At 41.4% G+C, this 24,165-nt stretch overlaps 1 protein-coding gene across 1 annotated transcript in view; it reads right to left on the bottom strand.

Annotated features, from left to right (window-relative positions):
• LOC123481188 (NLR family CARD domain-containing protein 3-like) overlaps positions 1–24,165 on the bottom strand; it is a 28,531-nt gene continuing 4,366 nt past the window's right edge. Inside the window, 11 exon segments of the mRNA XM_045208295.1 lie at positions 1–548; positions 906–975; positions 2,285–2,423; positions 2,625–2,677; positions 3,806–3,914; positions 4,029–4,202; positions 4,305–5,957; positions 6,141–6,262; positions 7,397–7,633; positions 15,311–15,359; positions 15,458–15,564. Of these exon segments, the coding sequence (XP_045064230.1) occupies positions 1–548; positions 906–975; positions 2,285–2,423; positions 2,625–2,677; positions 3,806–3,914; positions 4,029–4,202; positions 4,305–5,957; positions 6,141–6,262; positions 7,397–7,633; positions 15,311–15,359; positions 15,458–15,564 (3,261 nt within the window).

Raw genomic sequence — 24,165 nt, 5'->3', positions numbered from 1 at the left:
TCAGAACTGTCTTACTTTGCACAGGGTAATAGCTGAGTCAAGCCAAGGCCATAGCACGACATAAAGTGGCTCAGTGAATGTGGCATGGAATGTGTGCAGGTGGGTCAGTGTGTCAGAGGAGACACTGTAGAAGGACAGGGTACCACCTTGCCAATCCAGATACACTCCTACTCTGCGGGAGTGGGAGCACGGTAAAAGGATAGGGGTGCTCTTTATGTTATGAAAGGCATCATAGGACTTGTCATTGCAGTACAAACTCCAGGACATGTCATTGTAGCCAATCACACAGTCATTATTCCCTCCTTTCCTAACAAGTCTTCTATATGTCAGCCCTACATAAGCCCCATAACCCTCCCACTCTGCCTCCCAGTAGCAGCGCCCAGAAAGAGGCTCTCTACACAGCATCTGAGTCCACTGGTCAAACCTCTCTGGGTGCTCAAGATAGTTTATCTGACGTCTTTTGGAGTCATGCACCACCTTCCTGTTCCCCCGAGTCAGGTACAGTTGAGTGTGTATGGTGTTGAGGTCCGGTGTGAGCTCACAGGCATCTGATGATACATAACAGAGCAAGATAATAGTTTGGCATCGTTGTTTAGTATTATTTCAAGTCTATTTAGATTATAGAGAAATGTATTGGTAGCATTTTTTGAAAAAGAAGTATAATCTCGTATATTCCAAATAATTCCCCCCCCCCCCCCCGGATAACATTAAACAACAGTAATTTTACGCTGATTCAAAAATGGTATTGAGACTGATTTTAACCAGCACTCTGAATCATGGTCCACACTGGAGGAACAGCAGAAGAACAGACAGTGATTGAGTGACACTTTCAAAGCCTCAGTTATGGTTAGAATCATGGATTTATCTTTTTGGTGGGACATTATAACCAATGTTAATGTTTTTACCTGAGTGTCTGCAGTTTAAAGTCTGGATCCTCCAGTAGAGTAGCGAGCAGCAGTGGCGGCTCCTGAAAAAATTCTCAGGGGGGGCAATTTTTCTGATGATTTAGGTGACCTACACACATTTTAAAAAAGATATGTCCAGCAACAACATGAAGACAGGGGCAGCATATAAGTCAATACCAGAAGCATTTATTGACTGATCTCAAAAGTGTTGGCTTACCAGGGTTGGTGGAGCCCTCAGTTTCATCTTTGCCTCGCAAAGCTAACTCAAACACTCCGCAAAACTTCACACACTGGATTAGCCGGCTGAGGATGTGGCGGTTCTTGCTAATGTCGTAGTAAATATATTTGTTATAGTGAATATGGAATATGATATGTTGAGTAAAATGTTGTGCTAAGATCTATTTAGGTCAGGAGCTGGTTATAAGTTCTGTTCCTATCCAATAACAATGGACAAAAGGGTCCTATCTTGTCAGCCTTGTCAGTTTCAGTTCTCCAGTAAACTTGTGATTATCAACACTAACCTCATCGTTGTGGCGGCGGACAGCTAGCCTGTATCCCTCATCCAGTTGAGTGGGAATGTTCACTCTCCCCAAAGCAGACAATCTCAAACAGCTATCCATGTGGGTCTTTGACAGCTCATGTTTCTTAATCTTTCCTGAAAGATGGTGCATGTCCGTTACACACCAGTCGCTGTCCAAGCGGTGCTGTCTGCCGTGCCGCCTTCAGGGTGAAAGAGTAAGCAGGGGGTAGCAGAAGACTGCATTAGCTACATCGCAGCCTGCTAGCCAGGTTTTTCGTTCATACCAATTTTTGGAAAATCCTCGGGTGTAGGACTTCCCCCCTTTAGTAGAAACCTGTTGAATTATTAAATTTAGTCTGGGAGGTCCTAATTGTTTCGTTGCCAATTTATCTTCATTTGTTCGCCGACAAAAAGGAACTTCTTTCAAAGACACAATCGAGTTGCACTGAAGCCTAGCCATTTTGATAGAAGTAGTGAATTGATTGACGCTGCTACCCGCTCTTTTCTTAGTTACGTTCATGGTTATATGTTACGTATGACGAAAGCGCGTAAGTGCAAGCCCTCAGAAACCCATAGAGATTGTATTGAAAGCTCTGATATTTGAAAAAAATAGATTTTACATGGGAGTCTATGACAGACTTCTGGGCGATTTTCAACCTGACTGAAATCGCCCCAAAAGGGGGGGGGGGCCATTTGAAGCACGACTTTAGCCTGATTGGACATTTAGTGGCACTGTGGCAGATCAGACGTCTAGATTACAACACTGATAACTACTGTTGCCGTGATATAATTGATTAGAAAAAAAATCCCTTCCTTTTCCCGTTTGGCAGTGCGTCGCCCATATCGCCCTATTGAACACACCGCCCCTGGCGAGCAGTTTCCCTGAGTCTCCTGGGTTACTGTAGCTCAGGTCCAACTCTCTCAGGTGGGAGGGATTTGAGCTGATAGCTGAAGCTAGAAAAGCACAACCTTCCTCTGTGACTCCACAGAATGACAGCCTGCAGAAAGAGGAATCTCACTCTCAGAGAAATATACACTGGCGTCATCTAGATGTCCGATAAGTAAGAGTCTACCAGATTAGTCTTCAGTATTTAGTATAATATTATCATTGTTTGAGAAAGTACATAATGTCAGAATATTAACAGTAAGGGGCTCAGTTATGGTAGGGTTAGATAATGAACACAGTGTGGAAGACTAACCTTAGTATCTTTAGTTTACAACTTGGATTCCCCAGTCCAACAGAGAGTTGTATCTTTAGTTTACAACTTGGATTCATCAGTCCAACAGAGAGTTGTATCTTTAGTTTACAACTTGGATTCATCAGTCCAACAGAGAGTTGTATCTTTAGTTTACAACTTGGATTCATCAGTCCAACATAGAGTTGTATCTTAGGTTTACAACTTGGATTAATCAGTCCAACAGAGAGTTGTATCTTTAGTTTACAACTTGGATTCATCAGTCCAACAGAGAGTTGTATCTTTAGTTTACAACTTGGATTCATCAGTCCAACAGAGAGTTGTATCTTTAGTTTACAACTTGGATTCATCAGTCCAACAGAGAGTTGTATCTTTAGTTTACAACTTGGATTCATCAGTCCAACAGTGAGTTGTATCTTTAGTTTACAACTCGGATTCCCCAGTCCAACAGAGAGTTGTATCTTTAGTTTACAACTTGGATTCATCAGTCCAACAGAGAGTTGTATCTTTAGTTTACAACTTGGATTCATCAGTCCAACAGAGAGTTGTATCTTTATTTTACAACTTGGATTCATCAGTCCAACAGAGAGTTGTATCTTTATTTTACAACTTGGATTCATCAGTCCAACAGAGAGTTGTATCTTTAGTTTACAACTTGGATTCATCAGTCCAACAGAGAGTTGGATCTTTAGTTTACAACTTGGATTCATCAGTCCAACAGAGAGTTGTATCTTTATTTTACAACTTGGATTCATCAGTCCAACAGAGAGTTGTATCTTTAGTTTACAACTTGGATTCATCAGTCCAACAGAGAGTTGGATCTTTAGTTTACAACTTGGATTCATCAGTCCAACAGAGAGTTGTATCTTTAGGTTACAACTTGGATTCATCAGTCCAACAGAGAGTTGTATCTTTAGTTTACAACTTGGATTCATCAGTCCAACAGAGAGTTGTATCTTTAGTTTACAACTTGGATTCATCAGTCCAACAGAGAGTTGTATCTTTAGTTCACAACTTGGATTCATCAGTCCAACAGAGAGTTGTATCTTTAGTTTACAACTTGGATTCATCAGTCCAACAGAGAGTTGTATCTTTAGTTTACAACTTGGATTCCCCAGTCCAACAGAGAGTTGTATCTTTAGTTTACAACTTGGATTCCCCAGTCCAACAGAGAGTTGTATCACTCCTGAATCCTGCAGGTCATTGTCACTCAGGTCCAGCTCTATCAGACTTGAGTTTGAGCAGAGAACTGAAGCCAATGCTTTACTGTTTTTGATGTTACATTGCTTCAGCCTAAAAAGAAAGTAAGATTAATTGAAATTCATATAGGGTCATCATAAACTTTATGAACAGCTCTTGAAACTTTCTTTCATACAATTTGACCCAATTTCAGGATTTGTTGTTTACTTGAGTTTCTCCAGTGGACAGAGTGGATTCTTCAGTCCAGCAGAGAGCAGCTCCATTCCTGAATCCTGCAGGTCATTGCCACTCAGGTCCAGCTCTCTCAGGTGTGAGGAGTCTGAGCTGAGAACTGAGGCCAACGACTGACAGCATTTCTCTGTGAGGTTACATCCATTCAGCCTTAGGAAGAAAAAAGACCACTATGTGTTAAGAAATCAACCCATATCTTTGTTTGTATTAGTGTTCTGTCTGATGACGAAAGTTTTCATTTAAAGTACTTACAGAGCTGTTCTGGAAGCCTTGACCACTGGCAGCAGCCTCACAAGACCTTTATCTGATCTGATGTACTTCTTCAGGTCAAACACATCCAGCTCCTCTTCTGAAGTTAGTAACACAAAGAGAAGAGCTGACCACTGTGCAGGAGAGAGTTCTTCTTTGGAGAGACTTCCTGAGCTCACGTAGCTTTGGATCTCCTCTACTAGTGAATGGTCATTCAGCTCATTCAGACAGTGGAACAGATTGATGCATCTCTCTGGAGAGGGATTCTCCCTGATCTTCTCCTTGATGCATCTGACTGTTTTCTCATTGGTCTCTGAGCTGCTTCCTGTCTGTGTCAGTAGGCCTCGAAGGAGAGTCTGATTGGACTCCAGTGAGAGACCGACAAAGAAGCAGAGGAACAGGTCCAGATGTCCATTCTCACTCTGTAAGGCCTTGTCCACTGCCCTCTTGTAGAGGATTGTTGCAGCTGTGTCTTTGGATGTCTGAAGTTTCCTGGTTGTTTTGTGTTCAGACATTACATTTACAGTGTCATTGTTGAATGTGAGAAACACAAATAAAGCTGCCAGAAACTCTTGAATGCTCAGATGCACAAAGCAGTAGACCTTCTCCTGGTGCAGCCCAAACTCCTCTCTAAAGATCTCTGTGCACACTCCTGAGTACACTGACGCTGCTGTGACATCAATGCCGCACTCTCTCAGGTCTTCCTCGTAGAAGATCAGATTGCCCTTTTCCAGCTGCTGAAAAGCCAGTTTTCCCAGTGCCAGGATGGTAGTTTTGTTCCAATAATGATCCAATGCAAGATCTCCAAGATACTTCTGACCACTCTGTTTGGTCTGAAACACCAGGAATTGTGTGTACATTTGAGTCAGAGTATTGGGCAAATCTCTGCTCTCTGCTTCACACAACATTTCTTTGAGAACTGTGGCTGAAATCCAACTGAAGACTGGTATGTGGCACATGATGTAAATGCTCATTGAAGACTTCAAATGCTTGATGATTCTGTTGGCCAGGTTCACATCACTGATTCACTTCCTGAAGTACTCTTCTTTCTGTGGGTCGTTAAACCCTCGTACTTCTGTCACACGGTAAACACACTCAGGAAGGATCTGATTGGCTGCTGCAGGTCGAGAGGTGATCCAGAGGAGAGAAGAGGGAAGCAGATTTCCCTTGATGAGGTTTGTCAGTAGGACATCCACTGAAGTTGGCTCTGTGACATCACAACAGTTCTCATTATTCTGGAAGTCTAAAGGAAGTCGACACTCATCCAGACCATCAAAGACAAACATAACTTTGTACTTTTCAAAGTCTGTTATCCCTGATTCTTTGGTTTCTATGAAGAAGTGATTGAGAAGTTCAACCAAGTTGTGTTTTTTCTTCTTCAGATTCAGCTCTCGAAAAGGGAGAGAAAATATAAAGTGGACATCATGATTCGCTTTTTCTTCAGCCCAGTCTAGAATGAACTTCTGCACGGAGACTGTTTTTCCAATGCCAGCGACTCCCTTTGTCAGCACTGTTCTGATACGTTTGTCTTGTCCAGGTAAGGCTTTATAGATGTTGTTGTACTTTATTGGTATCTCTTGTGTTGCTGCTCTTCTAGATGCCGTCTCAGTCTGTCTCACTTCATGTTCCTTATTGACCTGTCCACTTCCACCCTCTGTGGGGCGGCAGGTAGCTTAGTGGGTAAGAGCGTTGTGCCAGTAACCGAAAGGTCGCTGGTTCTAATCCCCGAGTCGACTAGGTGAAAAATCTGTCGATGTGCCCTTAAGCAAGGCACTTAACCCTAATTGCTCATGTAAGTTGCTCTGGATAAGAGCGTCTGCTAAATGACTAAAATGTAATGTAAAAAATATGATGTAGATCTTATTGAGAAGTGTTGGGTTTCCCTGTTTTGCTATTCCCTCAAAGACACGCTCACACCTCCTCTTCATGTTGGACTTGAGTCTAAGTTGGCACACAGTAAGCTCACCCAAAAGACCTGAAAATTTTTATAGCATTAATGTTAACATGTTACTACAGATACATTCAGGGCTTCAAGCAGCTATGTATTACAGTGTATACTTTCAAGCAAACAAGCTTATAGGCCTCTCTTATACACTGTGTGCTTTTTCAAACAGATTAGCTCGAAGAAGATACATTTAATATAGATTAGGGAGAGTGTATTTACAGAAATTCTCAGTGATATTTCTCTGGACATACATGAGGTTCATTCTTCAAATGCTGGTGCATTTGGGCATGGCATTTAGGATTTTTTTTAAATAATCTAGATTTAAAACATCTTCCCATTCTATATCAACTAATATGGCAGCTTAATAACTTTGAATAATTGTTCTATTATGATAACATTGTGCCACCAGTAGGAGTAGTAACACAAATGACGGTAACACCAATGACACATTTTTGGTAATTGAGGATTTTCTCAAATGGAGGCCACGGATGCTAAAATATAAGGTAATTTACTGAAGTGATAGGATTAATCATTTTGCTCACAATGTAATTTCCCTTCATTTAAATTGAGTAACATCAATGACATGTATTTAGACAACAAATTATCTATGAAATCCTCAAATTTATGACATACTAAAAGGGTGTGATTAGCTAAGAATTTCCTTTAATATAGACTCCTCTCCCGATAACGGTTTGCCACTGGAATGCTCAAGGTCCTTGTATATCTTTGTAATGAGTGTTTTTCAAGGCGGTAACACCAATGACATAAAACTTAGGGACACATTATATTTGTTAAAAAATAAGGTATTATATTGATCTATACACTATATTAAATACTTTTGTTTACTTTCTAGCATTCAAAATAATAGATAGATATCTCTAAATCCCCAAAACATGTCACTACAACTCTACTCATCAATACAGGTCGAAAGCCAATTTGCTTGCCATAAGTACTTTAAAAATGCATAAACATAAAGTTTTACAGTATAAAGGACTTACATGAAGTTTTATAATTGATAAACAGTTCAATACCAATAAAAACATGTATGATGTGTACCTATTTGTCATTTTAAAGTGTTGTTCATGGTTGAAAACGGCGAGGGACACAAATGCCACTGCATTTCAAGAACGACCCATGAGGCATTGAAGACTAAAGGCATAGAGTTCTTACTTTTCTCCAGTGTGTCAGCGAGCTCCTTCTGATCCATGTTCGTCAGGACGTGCAGTGTGATCTTCAGAGCCGCCTCTCTGGCACTCTTCTGCTTCTTCTCATCTTCACTGTCCACCACTTCCTCATCTTCTCCCTGACTCTCAGAGCAAGGACTCAGAAGCCTCTCGAACATCTTCAACTCACTCTTCATAAAAGTCATGATGTTGGCTTCAACCGACTGTTGAAACAAACATAAAAATGTTTTTATAAATATGTTATGATTGGACCTTTCCAAGCTGTTGTTACAGTTGAAGTCGGAAGTTTACATACACTTTAGCCAAATACATTTAAACTCAGTTTTTCACAATTCCTGACATTTAATCCTAGTAAAAATTCCCTGTCTTAGGTCAGTTAGGATCACCACTTTATTTTAAGAATGTGAAATGTCTGAATAATAGTAGAGAGAATGATTTATTTCAGCTTTTATTTCTTTCATCACATTCCCAGTGGGTCCGAAGTTTACATACACTCAATTAGTATTTGGTAGCATTGCCTTTAAATTGTTTAACTTGGGTCAAACTTTTCAGGTAGCCTTCCACAAGCTTCCCACAATAAGTTGGGTGAATTTTGGCCCATTCCTCCTGACAGAGCTGGTGTAACTGAGTCAGGTTTGTAGGCCTCCTTGCTCGCACACACTTTTTCAACCAAGACTTACTCAACCTAACCCCTTCTCTATTGGTGCTGTGATTTTGTCACCTGTCAATCTGGAGATGTCACTTTACCGTAACAATCCTATTATACATAGCACAGTCCGAATCTGGAAGCAAATTAAAGTCCACTTTGAGCTTAGACCACTATCATTCGTGCTCCCTGTTGCCAGGAATCCCTCCTTTGCACCCTCTAACCTTGATAACACCTTTGAGCGATGGGGGGAGTTGGGGATAAGTACCATAGGGGATTTATATATAGGAGGGACCTTTGCTTCCTTTGAATCGCTGAGGGAAACTTATAACCTTCCCAGAAGTAACTTTTTCAGATACCTACAAATTAGAGACTATGTTAGAAAACACCTCCCAACATTTGAGAAGACTTATGGCCAAACAGTTCTATTTTTGTTTCATCAGACCAGTGGACATTTCTCCAAAAAGTAAGATCTTTGTCCCCATGTGCAGTTGCAAACCGTAGTCTGGCTTTTTTATGGTGGTTTTGGAGCAGTGGCTTCTTCCTTGCTGAACTGCCTTTCAGGTTATGTCGATATAGGACTTGTTTTACTGTGGATATAGATAATTTTGTACCTGTTTTCTCCAGCATCTTCACAAGGTCCTTTGCTGTTGTTCTGGGATTGATTTGCACTTTTCGCACCAAAGTACGTTCATCTCTAGGAGACAGAACGCGTCTCCTTCCTGAGCGGTATGACGGCTGTGTGGTCCCATGGTGTTTATACTTGCTTACTATTCTTTGTACAGATGAACGTGGTACCTTCAGGCGTTTGGAAATTGCTCCCAAGGATGAACCAGACTTGTGGAGGTCTACAATTTTTTTCTCTGAGGTCTTGGCTGATTTCTTTTGATTTTCCCATGATGTCAAGCAAAGAGGCACTGAGTTTGAAGGTAGGCCTTGAAATACATCCACGGGTACACCTTCAATTGACTCAAATGATGTCAATTAGCCTATCAGAAGCTTCTAAAGCATGACATAATTTCTGGAATTTTACAAGCTGTTTAAAGGCACAGTCAACTTAGTGTATGTAAACTTCTGACCCACTGGAATTGTGATACAGTGAATTATAAGTGAAATAATCTGTCTGTAAACAATTGTTGGAAAAATTACTTGTGTCATGCACTAAGTAGATGTCCTAACCGACTTGCCAAAACTATAGTTTGTTAACAAGAAATGTGTGGAGTGGTTGAAAAACAAGTTTTAATGTCTCCAACCTAAGTGTATGTAAACTTCCGACTTCAACTTAATATGTTTTGATATACCAGGGAGTGTACCAACCCAGGCCTCAAGGCCCTCAGTGCTGCTGGTTTTATTAGGGATGAAACCTATTGTTATTCTTAGATTTTTTTTCCCCTTGACATGGTCAAACAACTCAAGCATAGATTGATAACTTGTTTTCTAATATGGCACACAGAAAGTAGATGCCATGAGGAACTCGGTCAAAAATAATGGCACAGATTGGCCTATAGGTGGTGCTGTTATAGGCAGTCTCACTTAAACCCTCTTATCCCCTCCCCCCATTTGACCTAGAGACTTGGAACTTTGAATGTAGGTGTCTTTCCTCATGCTGAACAAATTTGCCTCAAGAACCCATATGGTCAGTCAGGATAGATTTTCCTCCATCTTTGGAATTTTGGAAAACCTTTGAAAAACGTATTCTCATGTACCATAAGTCCAAAATCAGAAGGCAGGCCCATGGTACATATCATAACTTAGTTTGAGAAAAGCTAAGGAATTGGTCAAGAGATGGCTGAGTTACTGATAAATTAGGAAATTTGATTTTAGGTGTCCATTTAAATCCTTTTTAAATCCACTTAGCAATGGTCTATCACCTTGAAACGTTTTAGGGTCATCAACAACATTACCATGATGAACCATGTTACGTTTGCCATTGATATCTTTAAAAAATGAGTACAATCCCCTTTGACTATGTAACACTAATGCTTAAAATAATCATAAAATATATTCTCATGGACTAAAAGTCAGATTCACTCCAAATGTGGTCTTTGGACTCACAATAGTCCCTAAAGAGTTTGAGAAAATAACGTTGATGCATTCAAAGATGGCCACACTATACCAGTAGATGCATATTAGCACAAACACTAATATGCTAAAATATGCTATCTTTATGTTCCTAGGGGCAGGACATCTGTTTTTGGGAGATGTAGGGTTATAGCATATCTGGTCAAGTCATTAATATCCGTTGGGTTATTGGTTGAGGCTTCTTGGGTTTGTAACCCAGAGCTATTCTCTATTACTGAGTGAAGGTCCCCTTAGCCTATCAGAGGGAATGTAGGGGGAGCAATGTGAATTAATCATTGCTTACAAAATGGGTTTCGGAACATATGCTGATATGCCCCTTATCTTTTTTTTTTTTTTTGCTGATATGCCCCTTATCTTTCATAATGTGGGGATCTATTTTCTCATAACTGGAGGGATGAATAGCTTAGAAGGAATGCATTGGTGATTACATTTACATTTTACATTTTAGTCATTTAGCAGACGCTCCTATCCAGAGCGACTTACAGGAGCAATTAGGGTTAAGTGCCTTGCTTAAGGGCACATCGACAGATTTTTCACCTAGTCGGCTCGGGGATTAGAACCAGCGACCTTTCGGTTACTGGCACAACGCTCTTACCCACTAAGCTACCTGCCGCATAGAAGGTTTGTACTGTACTGATATAAATTGTTTCACATAACAAGCTGTGATTCATGTGAGGAACGTTAGGGAGTAGGGGGAGATAAGAACTTGTGTCTCACAGTACCCGAACACTGCCTCTTTGTGATCTGTGAACCGTCCAAGGACGTGTACTGCAAAAGTGCTGACTTTCTGGATAAGTTGCAAAACAACTAGACACCTGGCAACAGTGGAGCGCCAAGGGGCTGGGACCAGCCTGAGCGCCAGCGATAGGTTGAGTAAGTCTGTTCAAATATTTTTTATTGAACACACACAAGAATGGTGTATAGGTATGAAAGACATGTGTACAGTTCTTATCTAAACATAAGAGAACAGACATGAACAACAAGACCCAGAGTTCTGAACACAAAACAAATATTACAAAACAAGACATACAGAACAGGGACAGGTAGAAATAAAAAGGGTAGATGTAACCCCCCACTTATACCCCCCTTTATCCCCCCTTATTCCACCCTATTCCCCTCCCGACTGCTCGAATGACGGGGCCAGCACACGCTGCCCAAAGGTAGATTACAATATGACAATTGAGAGTGCGTTAAAAAGTACAAATTCACAGCGCCGACTGGTCCAGGTAAGAGAGGAAAGGCTGCCAGATTTCATCAAATGTTGATAATTTATTGTTCAGAATATATCTAATTCTTTCTAAGTGTACAGTGTTTGCCAATTCGCTGAGCCATAATTTGGTAGAGGGCGCTTCCCTCCTTTTCCAAAACAACAATATTAATTTTTTTGCCGAAATGAGACTGTAAGAGATTAGTTGTTTTTGGGAGTTGGTTAATCCGTTTAGAGAATCGGACACTCCCAGGATTATCAGAAGCGGGTCTGGGTCTATTGAAGTCTCCAGAACTTCAGAGAGGACCCCAAAAATTCCACACCAATAACCATACAGACTAGAGCATAGGGCAAAGCAGTGGAGTAGTGTACCCTGCTCAGCCTGACATTTATCACACATAGGGGATGTATCAGGAAATATCCTATGCAGTTTAGTTTTGGAATAGTGTAATCTGTGTAATACCTTAAATTGTATGATATGATGTCTGGAGTTAATGGAGCAGGTGTGGATAGATACTCCAAGCTATCCTCCCAGTCTGCCACCGAAATATCAGTTCCTAGTTCTTCCTCCCATTTTGCCTTAATGGCATCAGTAGAGGGTGCGCTAACAGATTGAAAAGCGTCATATAGACGAGATATCAGTTTGTCTGAGGTGGGGCATATTTTTATGCATCCGTCAAACATGGAAGGTTTAGCATTCTCAAATGTTGGGAGGTGTTTTCTAACATAGTCTCTAATTTGTAGGTATCTGAAAAAGTTACTCCTGGGAAGGTTATAAGTTTCCCTCAGCGATTCAAAGGAAGCAAAGGTCCCTCCTATATATAAATCCCCTATGGTACTTATCCCCAACTCCCCCCATCGTTCAAAGGTGTTATCAAGGTTAGAGGGTGCAAAGGAGGGATTCCTGGCAACAGGGAGCATGAATGATATTGGTCTAAGCTGAAAATTATTCATCGCTGATATGAAAGATACTTTCCTTATGTTTCCAAAACCGTAACGCAAGCAATGCGTTTTAACCTTCAGAACGAGCGTCGGGGCTCTTAACAAAACCCCGCCGGCCATAAGATACTATGGTCAATAGGCGCTAAAGGTAGTCAGCGTCTATGAATGGGTTATCAGTGAGCTAGTGGACCCATTGAAGTGGACGGCTAGCTTGTGTATCACTAGCGGGCTGTTTCAATTGAGGACTGCGTGAGCCGAGCCATATGTCTCCTGAGTGGCGCAGTGGTCTAAGGCACTGCATCGCAGTGCAAACTGTGCCACTAGAGATCCTGGTTCGAATCCAGGCTCTGTCGCAGCCGGCCGCGACCGGGAGACTCATGGGCGGCGCACAATTGGCCCAGCGTCGTCCAGGGTAGGGGAGGGAATGGCCGGCAGGGATGTAGCTCAGTTGATAGAGCATGGCGTTTGCAACGCCAGGGTTGTGGGTTCGTTTCCCACGGGGGGCCGGTATAAAAAAAAAAAAAAAAAAAAATGTATTCACTAACTGTAAGTCGCTCTGGATAAGAGCGTCTGCTAAATGACGTAAATGTAAATCTATCCCGCTAAGGGCTAGCTAGTTAGAGTAAGTAGTCGGTTTCTATATAATCGGGATCAGTACCCCACTCTACCAAAGGAGACTAGATAGCGCCCACAGCCCCGTGCGTTGCTGGAACCTCTGAACGTTTTCCCCGGGAGATCAGATAGTGCACACGCCCCGCGAGCCGGTGGGTTTCTCTGATCAGAAGAGACAGAACTGTGTGAGGAATGCAAAGGAAATACGTTAAGAATTTGATCAAGTGGTTGGTGCACACTAAGAATTTGATCAGGTGGTTGGTGCACACCAACTGACCCGTATGGAGGAAGCCCACTCCATCCATTCTATTGTTTTTTGAAGAAGAGTCTCTCCCTTCTTACGTGTATTTGGGTTTTGTGAGACACCATGTAAGAGCCTTCGTGCCCAAACCCATACAATGTCATAAATGCAAATGATTTGGTCAAGTGTATGTAGACGGGAGGAGTATCGTATGCCAGCTGAGCCTAAATGCTGCAATTGTGGTGGCGAACATGCACCCGAATTCCTGAAGTGCCCTGTTAGGGTGAAGGAGACAGAGGTAGCAAGAATAAGGGCTGTCCAGAAGAGTGGTCGAAAGGAGTGACGTTGACGAAATAAAGGTAGTAGGAGTAGAGACACCAGATAATATCCCTTGTCAACATAGGGATCCTGACATGTTGCATGTTAAAATGGTGGACTTTGTCGCGTTTATTGCATTGGCTAACTGCACAGCGCAAACAAAGAGGAAATCGGGAAAATAGGCATTGTTGTGAGTGCAGCTGAACGTTTTTCGTTTTCCCAGAGGGATTACAAGGAATCCTGTCGATGAATGCTCCGTCCTCACAGGCCCCTGAGCAGGGATGTGATTTGAACTGTGACTGAAGGAGTGACATGGTTTTTGATTTATATATTTTTTGGTATGATGTCAGGTCCCCCCATTGTATATTTATCCTAGTGATTGTATAGCATACCATTCTTGATTAGTATCATTAAGGTGATATTTTCTCTACTATAGAATATGGGTTTAACTGTGTTCATCAACTTTGACAAGGTATTTTAAAGGGATGTTCTTGCCATTCTTACAGTTTTGGTTATTGGTTGAGTGAATAATTTTATTGCAAGTGACCATATCTTGTCCATTTTATTGGTAATTAAACTTTGGGTCCTTATATAAAGCCCAGCCGGTATAAGAGATGTTGTTTTTCTTATTCATAGATATGATTGATTATTAATACAAATGATCAACTGAGACACTGCTTGGTGTATAACGGGTCAGGCTATACTAAGGGTATTTGAATAGTGAATGAGAACACACCTGTTTTATTTGTATTTTAGTTAGATGGCCCAGACCACCCATTTAGACCACTGACAACCAGAATTCACCCTGGTTAGGAAAAGGGGTACTACAGGTGCGTGAAGTCACTCCGAGCCTTTACTAAAACACAACATATGGCGGACAGTTTCTCTCGCCTTGGATCTGAAACCAGTAGTAACCACCAAATTCAATGACAGTTAACTTAAAATGTTAAGACAAATCTAACATTCCTGCGCCCCAATAACAATGTTGCCGAGGAGGGCTTGCTAACTGTCCATTGATCAGCACAGCAATTGATAAAACAGGACCATGTTTGAGTCATATCAGGTAGCTTAGTGGTTAAGAGTGTTGTGCCATTAACCGAAAGGTCGCTGGTTCTAATCCCCGAGCCGACTAGGTGAAAAAATCTTTCGACGTGCCCTTGAGCAAGGCATTTAACCCTGATTGCTCCTGTAAGTTGCTCTGGATAAGAGTGTCTGCTAAAATGTAAAATATTTACTTGTAGCTAGCTAGTGAAATGCTAATTTGCAATGCTAGCTAGATAACGCATTAGCTAGACTACTTTCATGGGGCCATGAAATTTGGTATGTAAACCTTATGTAAATGTCCTTAGAAGCTGCGTGAATATAAAGTCGCTGCACCAGACCAGTTGGTGGCACTATAGATGTCATTGGCACCAAAGGATACTAGAGCAATGACTCTTGATCAAGTGGACTTTGTCTCTTGCAAATGAATGCTAGATTTAAATTATGCAGACAAACAATTTGAAATATTGTGATTAGTAAATCTGTATAATCTTGCTGCCTTGTGTCCGAATGTAGTGAAAAGTGGATATTTTATTCAGTAAAATTAGAAAGCGGAAGTCCTGCTGCTTGCGTAGTCAGCGTATTACAGCTACTTTATTGAAGTATTTTGGAACACTAATGTGGAGTATACCAACTGAGAGTTAAGTCATTTACACAAAGTGCTTGCTTTGTTATCCAACTGATCTTGTGTCCTTTCTGTAATCCTTTACATCCCTGTTCATTGCTGCTCGCAACTATATTTGTCACGTGTAGTTTTCGACTGGATAAAATAGTGGCATGAGTCAGCTCACCTTGAATATGGAGGACAGGTCCATTTGATGACTCTGGGGAGACTGGACACTGGGAAATAAACAGAACAGAACAGAAGACTGGAGATCTTAGAGGAACAGAGAGAGAGGGTGTGGTCTGCTGAGTTACTCAGACTCATAAACTCTTACCTTTGATCAGTAGAAGCGTCTTCCTCGCTGAACTCAGGTGGATGACCCATTGACTTGTCACTCTTGAAGGATACACCGCTGGGTACAGTTGAGTCTCCTGCTGGACCCTGTCAGAAGAGACCAGAGCACTTCAATATATAGTCAGCAGTGTTGGAGAGTAGTGAACTACATATAGTTCAACTAGTAATTTAACTACAGTTTGCAGTAGCTTGGTGGTAGTTGAACTAAATTCAAATCTAGGTGGTGTTTTCAGTAGTTCATTACTTTTTACCTTGAGGCTAGCTACTGGAACTACACTACTCCTTTTTGGCAAAAAATTATACATTAAAATATGGGTGAAGTAGGCAATCAGTTCCTTTCTTTTTTGGCATCAGACCTGCCTAATTCTCACTTGAAACGTCGTTCTTGTGATTAATAGGCTAATCACAAGAACGACATTCTGTTAACATATGATACCAAAGTGATCTGTTCTTGCAATTTATCGTCTATGACATTACAGATTTACATATGATAATTATTCACGGAGTAGTTTTGATGTAGTGAACTACTTTTCAAAGTAACTTTAGTTAAGTAAACTACAGTTTTCTTAAAGGGGGTAGCTTTAGTGTTGCTTAACTTCTTCCAGTGTGAAGTCATTGGTAGCTTGGTAAACTATATTTTCAGAGTAGCTTCCCCAACACTGATAGTCAGACACTGATTATTCCTGAATTTGAAATAGACACAGAGAAAAGCTAAAAGGAAGCTGGGACATTCTTATTTTTTATGATAAGTCAGTAAAAGCAGAAAATATGTCTAATGTAATTGATTAAAATGCAGTTGTTATTTCCCAGGTTCTGCCTCATGGATAATCTATAAGTAGTATGGTATTATTTTATGTATCATTAAGGCAAATGTAGGGAGAGGTCAAAGGTAAAATAATAATATTAGTAATAAACATGATTATGTTTAAATGAATGTATGTGCTCTGTCGCAGGGGCTCTCAAACTGTGGCCCATGGGCTTGTTATGGACACATGGTATGCATTACCGTAGTTCTTTTTTAAGAAGGGGCCTAAGCCACGCAGCCAATAGAATGATAGAATGAGAGGCTTCATATAGAAAAAAGCATTCATGACCTTTTGGAGTGGACATTGTGTGACAGCTGGACGTTGAAAAAGAAGGGTGGTGCAGAACTAAAATAAGTTAGGAATGTACGCATGTTTGTTCATTTGTGTGTATGTATAAAAGGGATGTCTAAGCCAGAGAGAGACAGTTGTTCCATGGAGCAAGCTCGGCTTTGTTATGCAATAAAGTCTAATTCTTGGATTCACAAGCTCTGGTGTCTTGAGAGATATTTTTGAGTTGATTATTTATTAGTCAAATATTTCTACCACAGTAGCTGCCCAATATCTCACACCAAATGCATTGCAGGCATGTATAATAACACACATATTCTTAACCCACACAACTATCCCCATAAACTCTCACCTTTGCTTATCCTTACTGAACTCTATTGGATGACCCATAGACTTGTCACTCTTTAGGGACACACAGCTGGGTCCCGGGGAGACTGGTCTCTCCTGCTGGACACTATCAGAAGCACATAAGGACAAGACTTCCAGCATAGCAGTACAGGGAGTAATAAGGTCGTTCCATTTGATTTCAATCACTTTCTGACTGCACCCCTTTTGATTTGAACGGAACCTTCCATACAAGTTTGCCCCTGGTAGAAGTGGTCAGAAAGTGACTTTCTGGACCTGAATGCCAAAACATTCAGGAGATAAAGGTTCTCAAAGTTGACCCATTTTGCATACCCCACCCATGAGACATCCATTTCTTCATCGCTGAAAAAGATAAACAGTTGAGTTTGATATAATTTGAAAGCTTACAAACAGGGTTGTCAAACTATTTTATAATTTCTTTAAAACATTTAAAAAATTACATTTAAAGTTCCAATGCAGCCGTTTTTATCTCAATATCAAATCATTTCTGGGTAACAATTAAGTAACTTACTGTGATTGTTTTCAATTAAAATGGTGAAAAAGAAACAAAAATAGCTTCTTAGCAAATAGCAATTTCTCAAGCAAAAATTTAGCTTGGGCTGTCTGAGGGTGGTTTGGGTGGGAGGGGCAAACTGAAAATTTGCTGTTATTGGCAGAGAGGTTTGGAACTGTCTTTCTTATTGGTCTATTAAAGGCCAAAACTCCCTCCGACCAAACAGGCAGAAATTTCAGGCGATCTTTTCAAACAGCTCTTACTCTAAAATCGCATTATCATCATTTTCACAATTTTCACAATATTATTCCAACCTCATAGAGTGGAAATGTATATAAAACACAGGAAAATAAAGTTTTTGACTGCACTGGGCCTTTAACATAAATGATCTAAAAACATACAGTGGGGAAAAAAAGTATTTAGTCAGCCACCAATTGTGAAAGTTCTCCCACTTAAAAAGATGAGAGACGCCTGTAATTTTCATCATAGGTATTTTCCAGAAAATCACATTGGAGGATTTGTAATGAAATTATTTGCAAATTATGGTGGAAAATAAGTATTTGGTCAATAACAAAAGTTTCTCAATACTTTGTTATATACCCTTTGTTGGCAATGACACAGGTCAAACGTTTTCTGTAAGTCTTCACAAGGTTTTCACACACTGTTGCTGGTATTTTGGCCCATTCCTCCATGCAGATCTCCTCTAGAGCAGTGATGTTTTGGGGCTGTCGCTGGGCAACACAGACTTTCAACTCCCTCCAAAGATTTTCTATGGGGTTGAGATCTGGAGACTGGCTAGGCCACTCCAGGACCTTGAAATGCTTCTTACGAAGCCACTCCTTCGTTGCCCGGGCGGTGTGTTTGGGATCATTGTCATGCTGAAAGACCCAGCTACGTTTCATCTTCAATGCCCTTGCTGATGGAAGGAGGTTTTCACTCAAAATCTCACGATACATGGCCCCATTCATTCTTTCCTTTACACGGATCAGTCGGATGGTCCCTTTGCAGAAAAACTGCCCCAAAGCATGATGTTTCCACCCCCATGCTTCACAGTAGGTATGGTGTTCTTTGGATGCAACTCAGCATTATTTGTCCTCCAAACACGACGAGTTGAGTTTTTACCAAAAAGTTCTATTTTGGTTTCATCTGACCATATGACATTCTCCCAATCCTCTTCTGGATCATCCAAATGCACTCTAGCAAACTTCAGACGGGCCTGGACATGTACTGGCTTAAGCAGGGGGACACGTCTGGCACTGCAGGATTTGATTCCCTGGCGGCGTAGTGTGTTACTGATGGTAGGCTTTGTTACTTTGGTCCCAGCTCTCTGCAGGTCATTCACTGGTCCCCCCGTGTGGTTCTGGGATTTTTGCTCACCGTTCTTGTGATCATTTTGACCCCACGGGGTGAGATCTTGCGTGGATCCCCAGATCAAGGGAGATTATCAGTGGTCTTGTATGTCTTCCATTTCCTAATAATTGCTCCCACAGTTGATTTCTTCAAACCAAGCTGCTTACCTATTGCAGATTCAGTCTTCCCAGCCTGGTGCAGGTCTACAATTTTGTTTCTGGTGTCCTTTGACAGCTCTTTGGTCATGGCCATAGTGGAGTTTGGAGTGTGACTGTTTGAGGTTGTGGACAGGTGTCTTTTATACTGATAACAAGTTCAAACAGGTGCCATTAATACAGGTAACGAGTGGAGGACAGAGGAGCCTCTTAAAGAAGTTGTTACAGGTCTGTGAGAGCCAGAAATCTTGCTTGTTTGTCGGTGACCAAATACTTATTTTCCACCATAATTTGCAAATAAATTCATTAAATATCCTACAATGTGATTTTCTGGATTTTTTTTTTCAATTTGTCTGTCATAGTTGACGTGTACCTATGATGAAAATTACAGGCCTCTCTCATCTTTTTAAGTGGGAGAACTTGCACAATTGGTGGCTGACTAAATACTTTTTTTCCCCACTGTATACACTCAGTGGCTAGTTTATTAGATACACTCATCTAGTACCGGGTCGGACCCCCCTTTGCCTACAGAACAGCCTGAATTCTTCGGGGCATGGAAACTTAGCTCAATTGGTATCAAGGGACCTAACTTGTGCAGGAAAACATTCCCCACACCATTACACCACCGCCACCAGCCTGTACCGTTGACACCAGGCAGGATGGGGCCATGGACTCATGCTGCTTATGCCAAATCCTGACTCTGCCATCAGCATGACACAACAGGAGCTGGGATTCGTTGGACCAGGCAATGTTTTTCCACTCCTCAATTGTCCAGTGTTGGTGATCGCGTGGCCACCGGAGCCGCTTCTTCTTGTTTTTAACTGATAGGAGTGGAACCCGGTGTGGTCGTCTGCTGCAATAGCCAATCAGTGACAAGGACCGACGAGTTGTGCATTCCGAGATGCCGTTCTGCACACCACTGTTGTACTGTGCCGTTATCTGCCTGTTTGTGTCCCGCCTTTTAGCTTGCACGATTCTAGCCATTCTCCTTTGACCTCATCAACGAGCTGTTTTCGCCCACAGGACTGCCACTGACTGGATGTTTTTTGTTTGTTGCACCATTCTCAGTAAACCCTAGATCCTGTTGCGTGTGAAAACCCCAGGAGGCCGGCCGTTTCAGAGATACTGGAACCGGCGCGCTTGGCACCGACGATCATTCCACGCTCAAAGTCACTTAGGTCACTCGTGTTGCCCATTGTAAGGTTCAATCGAACAGTAACTGAAAGCCTTGACGCCTCTCTGCCTGTTTTATATAGCAAGCCATGGCCACATGACTCACTGTCTGTAGGAGCGAACCATTTTCGTGAACGGGGTGTAGCTAATAAACTGGTCACTGAGTGTATGTTGTAGCTTAGACCCTATTTTACATTATCAGAGGTGGTTGTGTTGTACCCACCATCAGTTGAGACACAGCATGCTCTTCTTCAATACAGAGTGGGTGTCATATTATGGCTGATAAATGAACAAATATTTCTACTTTCAAATCGTACCACAAAGATGGTTGCAGGTCCACACATCAGAGCATGTTGACTGGAGTGGGAAAATCCATTGTTTTATATTATACTGTCAATTTTCCACAGGAAACCTATTGAAATATATAGAATAGAATAGACATTCCCATTAAAGTTGACATTCGACGGTGGGTGGACTAGCGGCCATCTTTCTGAAATCAAAAAATTCTATTACATTTCAATGGTGTAGCAGCTAAATAGCAGTGGTCTGAAGGTCCATTCTATGAATTGTGTTTCTATGATTGAAATGACACCCACCCTGTATTCAAGAGAATGCTGTGTCTCAACCGATGACTGACACAACATAAACACCTCAGAAAATGTGAAATAGGGTCTAAGCTACAACATATGTGAAAATGAGAAAGATCAGAGTTTATGCAATTTCAGATTATTTACATTAAAGGTAAAAAAAATGACTATTTAAAAAAATATATATATTTTTAAAGAAATTATAAAATAGTTTCACAAACCTGTTTGTAGGCTTTCAAATGATATTAAAGTCAACCGTTTATCTTTTGTATTGATGAAGACATGGATTTATCATGGTAGGGTGGCGTATATGGGTAAACTTTGAACACCTCTACCTGCTGAATTTTTTGGCATTCAGGTTCAAAAAGTCACTTTCTGGCCACTTCTACTACGGGAAAACATGTTTGGAAGGTTTCGTTCAAATCTAAAGCGGTGCAGTCAGAAACGGGTTGAATTCTTATGGAACGACCTAATAGGGGGTAAGCATGAGGCATCTGTATGGTGATGTAATAAGGTAGGTAAACGCTAAACCCGGAGGCAAGAAACGTAAACACAAAATTAGTGTAACACTAGGTCTATTGGTGCATTCTGCTATTCACAAAATAGAAAGGTGTGTGTGAACTACATTTACATGTAATGTAGTAGCTCTATTCTATCACTCCCGACACACCTCATATGACAGACTCAATGTCCAACATGTGCTATATTACTTTACACTAGATTGTGCTCTTTCAATTGACTGGTATATTTCTGTTTTAAGGTCACAGAGAGACACACCTGCACCTGCTGGGAAATCATATGACTGATGATTGTAACAGAGGATACATATTACCATCAATACATACATTCCTTTCTTATCAGCATACCGCTGCACAGACACACCACTGTGTGTGTATACCATATGCACAGAGAGAGAGAGAGACAGAGACTGTTTAACGCAGTTACTTTGACTTGAATGGGTATTGTGATTGTTTACTCTGTATGTACATTACGTGATGCTAATGAAGAGTTAATAAATATCACTAACATAGCATAATAAGGTCCCATTGTAACTAAGAAGGTTCTGAAGAGCCTTGAGAAGACGAGACCCAGAGATTTAAGTGATAGAGAAGCCGTGATTTATAGGATATATTGGCACGGGTGTTGTTAGGCACTAGACGAAATTGAGAGAGATTGAAAAAAAAAATTAAACTTCCAAACATTAATCAATTCACAGTTAGCTTATTGGACCTGAACTACCGGAAATACAAACAGATGGGCCAACACTAAACATACTGTACAAATCACAGCATACAAATCACAATAAAATTACACAAAATACAAAAAGATTGACATTCTTTCTGCAGCATTTCCCAAGACAATTTATACTCATTTAGAGGCCTAAAGATGGGCGGTGTCCATCCATGTTCCACAATATGTCTCCCGTGACCCCAGGAAGTCATTTATACAATTGATTGACATTGAGAAATGTTCCATAATGTCACACCAGTGTGCCGTCAGGAAAGTAGGAAAGGGAGGTTACTCCACTTAAGAATTCACAACCACACAGGGTGATAGAGTCAGGCCAGGGCCACAGCATAGAAAGGCTCAGTGAAGGTGGTGTGGAAGCTGTGCAGGTGGGTCAGTGTGTCAGAGGAGACAACGTAGAAGGACAAAGTGCCAGCTGGCCAGTCCAGATACAATCCTACTCTGCGGGATCGGGAGGATGTGGCAGGTATGGATACGTTTTTTACATTCTGATAGGCACCATAAGCCTCATAAGTGCAATGCAGACTCCAGGACAACTCTTTGTAGCCAATCACACAGTAATTAGTGCCTCCTCTCTAGGGAGTCCCTTATATGCCAACCCTACATAAGCTCCATAACCCTCCCACTCTGCCTCCCAGTAGCAGAGCCCAGAAAGAGGCTCTCTACACAGCATCTGAGTCCACTGGTTAAACCTCTCTGGGTGCTCAGGATAGTCGGTCCATTTGTCTGTTACATACAGTGGGGAAAAAAAGTATTTAGTCAGCCACCAATTGTGCAAGTTCTCCCACTTAAAAAGATGAGAGAGGCCTGTAATTTTCATCATAGGTACACGTCAACTATGACAGACAAAATGAGATTTTTTCCCCCAGAAAATCACATTGTTAGATTTTTAATGAATTGATTTGCAAATTATGGTGGAAAATAAGTATTTGGTCACCTACAAACAAGCAAGATTTCTGGCTCTCACAGACCTGTAACTTCTTCTTTAAGAGGCTCCTCTGTCCTCCACTCGTTACCTGTATTAATGGCACCTGTTTGAACTTGTTATCAGTATAAAAGACACCTGTCCACAACCTCAAACAGTCACACTCCAAACTCCACTATGGCCAAGACCAAAGAGCTGTCAAAGGACACCAGAAACAAAATTGTAGACCTGCACCAGGCTGGGAAGACTGAATCTGCAATAGGTAAGCAGCTTGGTTTGAAGAAATCAACTGTGGGAGCAATTATTAGGAAATGGAAGACATACAAGACCACTGATAATCTCCCTCGATCTGGGGCTCCACGCAAGATCTCACCCCGTGGGGTCAAAATGATCACAAGAACGGTGAGCAAAAATCCCAGAACCACACGGGGGGACCTAGTGAATGACCTGCAGAGAGCTGGGACCAAAGTAACAAAGCCTACCATCAGTAACACACTACGCCGCCAGGGACTCAAATCCGGCAGTGCCAGACGTGTCCCCCTGCTTAAGCCAGTACATGTCCAGGCCCGTCTGAAGTTTGCTAGAGTGCATTTGGATGATCCAGAAGAGGATTGGGAGAATGTCATATGGTCAGATGAAACCAAAATAGAACTTTTTTGGTAAAAACTCAACTCATCGTGTTTGGAGGACAAAGAATGCTGAGTTGCATCCAAAGAACACCATACCTACTGTGAAGCATGGGGGTGGAAACATCATGCTTTGGGGCTGTTTTTCTGCAAAGGGACCAGGACGACTGATCCGTGTAAAGGAAAGAATGAATGGGGCCATGTATCGTGACATTTTGAGTGAAAACCTCCTTCCATCAGCAAGGGCATTGAAGATGAAACGTGGCTGGGTCTTTCAGCATGACAATGATCCCAAACCCACCGCCCGGGCAACGAAGGAGTGGCTTCGTAAGAAGCATTTCAAGGTCCTGGAGTGGCCTAGCCAGTCTCCAGATCTCAACCCCATAGAAAATCTTTGGAGGGGAGTTGAAAGTCCGTGTTGCCCAGCGACAGCCCCAAAACATCACTGCTCTAGAGGAGATCTGCATGGAGGAATGGGCCAAAATACCAGCAACAGTGTGTGAAAACCTTGTGAAGACTTACAGAAAACGTTTGACCTGTGTCATTGCCAACAAAGGGTATATAACAAAGTATTGAGAAACTTTTGTTATTGACCAAATGCTTATTTTCCACCATAATTTGCAAATAAATTCATTACAAATCCTACAATGTGATTTTCTGGAGAAAAAAAA

The sequence above is a fragment of the Coregonus clupeaformis genome, chromosome 28 (assembly GCF_020615455.1).
Source record: "Coregonus clupeaformis isolate EN_2021a chromosome 28, ASM2061545v1, whole genome shotgun sequence".
In the NCBI taxonomy this organism is placed as follows: Eukaryota; Metazoa; Chordata; class Actinopteri; order Salmoniformes; family Salmonidae; genus Coregonus; species Coregonus clupeaformis.
This window is presented reverse-complemented; position numbering and strand designations above follow the sequence as displayed.